We start from the raw sequence: 4,829 nt of genomic DNA, 5'->3' as shown, positions 1-4,829 counted from the left end.
GGCCCATTCCTCAAGAATTAAGACACATTCCACATTTTTGTCATAAAAATGATTGAATTTTCTTCACATAGAAGAGTTATAGTTTTTGTCCCTGAAATATTACAGGATTTTCCATGACCTCTGCTACTGTAAACCAGCATAGCTCTTGTTACTGCTGTAGAGGTATGCAAACCTGTAGCTCCTTAATTACAGACTGAGACGGAATTTTGTTTTGCTGAAATTGCAGATTACAGTAGTACACGGCCCATTAGGATAGCACTTCATAGGTAGGTAGTGAGGAGATTTTCCTCGCTGCAGGAAGAGCTGGTCTATACAGATACACAGCCCAGGCACACCGTAGCTGTCGTGTTTTGTTCTGAAAAAATTTGGCTGAGGGACTTAAATTACTTAGGAAAAAGGAAAAAATATTCCAAATGATGAGTAAGCATCTTAACGGGTGCTAAAATAATGCCATACACCTACTTCATTATTCAGTTATTTATTATCTTAAGAACAAAGCGTAATGATGTAAAAGTGCTTTTTTCCAAATGCTAATGGAGTTCTCGGCAGATGGTAACCATCTGTTAAATGACAAGTAATTTACAGTATTTGATTAGCACTTTATATAGCTTGGATGGGCCTGTTGTTACAATATGTAAGAGTAGTTATGGAGGTGAAACTTGTTGGATTTGTTCTTTTCCTGTTGCTGTTACCAAAAAAAAAAAAAAAAGGAAAATTTCAAACTTATCGATAGTTTTGCCTATTTTCTCCTGTATTTATACACGTTATTCCAAGTTAAAGCCAGTTCAGAAGATTTTCTTTAGAGAATGCCGACACTAGGAAATATGGTTAAGTTCCAACTCCACTTGGGAGCGTCCTCATCCTACGGTGTCACTATGTGGATAGACTCTTAGGGATGCCCAGGGAAAGCACTGGAAGCTTGAAAGAATCAAAGAATCAGAGTTATCAAGTAGCAAACTCCCTCAGGGCTGTGAGAGTGCTTTGCTACTTGGAGCACCCTGCACTGCGGGTCTCTTAAACTGGGAAAAAAAACGTAATATTGCAACACACCTTAATATTACCTTCCTAAAGTGATCTTGCACAAACTGCATGCTTTTGGTTTTAATGCCTTGATCTATGACAACTAACCTCTATCTGTCCGTAAACTAAGCAAGTTCTGATTCGTTTCATGTGGTGATTTCTTCTAAAGTTTCTTCAAGTTACGCTGCTAGACCTTAATTTTCTAGGCCTGTTTTCATTGTAAAATTACTGTACATTTTAATGTGTTTTTTATAAAATCATTAGGTATTTTATTTGTGTTTTTTTTTATTTTCAACAGCTAAAAAGCTTTGTAATGGCCCCACTACCAAATGCTGAGTTAGTTAAGAACTCTTTGCAGTTATATCGTTACCTGCTTCGATGCTGTAAGCAACTTCCCGAAGAGAATATCCGTCAGCATTACAGACATGCAGTCAGGCAGGTGAGAAACAAGTTTCTATTCTGTTGGTAAAATCCATTGTTGTGGGCTTTTTTTGTTTTTCTCTTCCTACTGTTTGAACCAACTTTTTCTAACTCCTGGTACTTAAAACATTATTCTTCTGCAATCTTGAAACACTAGTGGATTTGAAGGATTATTCTGGGAGTATGAGGGAGCATTTCTTTATGTTCCGTTTGAAAGTGAAACCTGTTTTTCTTGGCCTTTGTCTCTTACTCTTGTGGTAGTCAAGAGGATGAACAATCCTTCCATACTCACCCAAATACTTATAGGGAAACTTACTGTTTCCTTGTCAGTCAATTTTTTAATACACACATATATCCTGCCCCCAACCCTCCTGGTTGGGTAAATCTCATCTAATTGTTCTCATGGAAGTAATTTCTTGCCTTTGATAATACCTGTTGTCTTTCTAGTTTTAACTACCCGACAATTTCAATTGTTGTTCTGAATGGAAATTCTCTGGGCTTTTTTGCTGATGATGTATGAAAGGAGTAAAATCCTTAATATGAAATTCCATTTGACAAGACTTGCTAGGGAAATAGCTCAGCCAGGCGCTACAATATGTATTTTTACCTTTTCTGATCAGCAGTTTGTTTGTGTCGAATATTCTCATTGAGATTTGAAAGTGATCCTTATTTTGACAACTGTTGTATAGTTGGTTAGTCAGTGTAATACTGTGGATGTTGCAGAGTTTCAAAGTTCATGCTGATGAAGATGATCCTGAGCGAATCCAGCAGATTATCAAGAGAGCCATTGAAGATGCTGATTGGGTTATGAATAAAGTAAGTGCATCAGATTGTCGAAGTTGTGCACTCTCTCAGTTCAGATCAAGAAAACATCGGAAAGCAAGTTGGGAACAGCAAGCCATTCAATTGTCCTGGACATTGTCTGGGTGAAAGGAAATACCTAGCCACAGGGACTCGGGATTGTGATAGTTCTTGTTTAAAAGTTCTTTGTTGCAATAAACCCAAGTGTATTTTTTAGAGCTGATGGTGTTTTGAGTTGGTCTCTGTATAGATCTTTCTTTCCATAAGGAATTCTATTAAATTGCAGCAGTTGTGTCTGGTGTAGCTCTATTATGGAAAAGAAACTACAACATTTTGCAAGCCAGTTTGTTGATCACCCAGTGGATATTCACTACCACAGCACTGAGATACTACTGAAAGCGGTTTCTTAGATAAAAGAAAGAAGATTGTTCACTGTTAGCTAAGAGTCACCTGTACTTTCTTGCATTTAAAACTGTTTGTGGAGCATGATATGTTAACATGGATTTCTCAGAGTATAATGAAACAAGTCAAAAGTTCAACTTGCTCTAAATATCTGTGATTTAATTTACTAAATGACTATTAAGTCCTTCTCTCTGCCAGTCCATGAAATTCAAATGGGAATTGTTACATGAGCAAGCACAGATTAGTCATAGATTATAAAATTATACCAGTAGCCAAATCCCTGCAGTTACAGCCTAGTAAAGAATTGTTTCTGCCTGAATCTGATTTTATTCTCTCTGCAATTATGAAGAAACTCATTTTGATTCTGCTGCAGAGATTGTAGTCTGCTTCACTGGAAAGCTGGTAATTGGACTGTGAGAGGAGGATCAAATTCACAGCATCTGCCAAGAAGCGTTATTTTATATTGTAGAGGGAAAGCCTATCAAATTGCAGTCTAACATAAAGGAAACAGATAATGTTCTGTAGATCATGAAGAGGGTTGTAAATTCTTGTCAGTATGAGCTGTTACTTTTAGTTATGTTCTCTTTCCCACAAATAATTGTTTTTCTTTTTTCTTTTTTTTTAGTATAAAAAGCAGAAGTAGAAGAGGAATAATGAAGATAAGAATGTCATTGGTAAACATCCATAGAGGACTTGCAGTCAAGCCCAGTACTATCTTACAATTATTGCCTAGAGTTTTCTCTTGGATAATACAAATACAGTCATTTATATCTCATTGGGACACCGCGAAGCTAAGTTAGTATTTCTGAAGCTATTTCTAGGTTCAAAGTATTAGCTTGTATAATCACAAACTTTAGCTTAAAGCCCAAACTTGTCCAAGCTTTGAGTAACACAGAGTTTCTCAGGAAAATGTGCTGAGATGGAGTAATGGAGTACAGCTCATGAACAAATAATAAACAGTGCCCTGTCTGTTCATATCTGATGAATTACAGCATCTGTTCTGGGAGCCTGCAAACCTGAGAAATGCTCACTGAGGGTCAGAGCAAGGTTCTCCTCGCTGAGCTGCGGACTAGATTGCACTGTTAGGCCTAGACCCGCCGCAGCATGGCAGTGTTTGGTACACTTGTGGGGTAGGTTATTTGATTGCAAGGTGCTTCTGCACAAGTGACTGCGGATTTATGTTTGTGTGACATTCTGTTATGGTAATCAGTCGGGTCAGATCATCCTCTGTCAGGACCATAAGAATGTTTTCAGAGTGAAGCAGAGGCATGACCAGAGCACAGGTCTGGTTTTAATCCAGTAGCAGGCACAAAAGCACGGGCTGCTGAGCAGGAAACATGCCCACAAGAATTTTAAGCCCATCTGAAACCTGAACCGCAGTATTTTGCAGTTGCCTGTCCATTCTGCGGGCATGTCTCCACTCTGCTCTGTAGGTTTCCACTTGAACTAGTGATTGTCTTATTTAAAGATGGGTGTTTGTCAACCTCATCTCTAAACTCTCCTGAAAACAGAAACTGTTCAGGTGGGTTTTGTGCACTGGGTGGTATGATCACTGATATGAGCAACGTGCTACACATATAAAGTCCTTCACAACTTTTTGCAACTTAAAATAAATGTCCTTTAAAAACAGGAGTACATGTTCTTATTTAAAGACTGCCTTTTCCTGCCCTAATAGGTTTCCATCAGGGAAAACTCAATAAAAATACTGATTATCTTAAACAAAATTGACTTAAGCGTGAGAGTTTCCTTTTGAACTGTTTGCTTGCAGCTGTACTTGGAACTCTCTGCCTCGAGGTGGCAGTGATGCTGCAAGGTGTATTCCAGGGCCGGAGCAGTTGAGGGTTGGTTTTGTTATTTACTGTTTCCAAACCATCGATCTTCCTCATCTGCCAAAATAGAATTCACATACCAAGGCAGATCTTTTTAAGACTCCAGATTTCTTTTTTTTTTTTCATTCAAAAAGAAAATCCTGGCTTAAAGTAGTCAAGAAGAATTTGACAAGTGTTATAGAAGAAACTGAGGCTATAAGCAAACACTTTATACTGTAAAGTATTAAAAAAATTAAAATTTCCTGTGTTTCTGCTAACCCTAAACCCTCCACTTCCAGAATTCCTGCCCTCTGTTATTCTTTACTCTGCCATCGCCACTGTTGTTCCTCTCTCTACTCCTACATCTTTCACATCGCC

The 4,829-nt window shown here is 38.1% G+C and overlaps 1 protein-coding gene across 1 annotated transcript; it reads left to right on the top strand.

Annotated features, from left to right (window-relative positions):
* The first annotated feature begins 1,333 nt into the window (after window positions 1–1,333).
* Window positions 1,334–3,286, top strand: LYRM9 (LYR motif containing 9). The gene is made up of 3 exons (XM_010144271.1): window positions 1,334–1,459; window positions 2,164–2,256; window positions 3,269–3,286. The coding sequence occupies exons 1-3, from the start codon at window positions 1,334–1,336 to the stop codon at window positions 3,284–3,286; spliced, it is 237 nt and encodes a 78-aa protein (XP_010142573.1).
* Window positions 3,287–4,829: the final 1,543 nt, after the last annotated feature.

Source organism: Buceros rhinoceros, unplaced genomic scaffold (assembly GCF_000710305.1).
Source record: "Buceros rhinoceros silvestris isolate BGI_N320 unplaced genomic scaffold, ASM71030v1 scaffold34879, whole genome shotgun sequence".
Classification (NCBI taxonomy): Eukaryota; Metazoa; Chordata; class Aves; order Bucerotiformes; family Bucerotidae; genus Buceros; species Buceros rhinoceros.
Note: the sequence above shows the minus strand (reverse complement) of the source record. Positions and strands in the feature narration are given on the sequence as shown.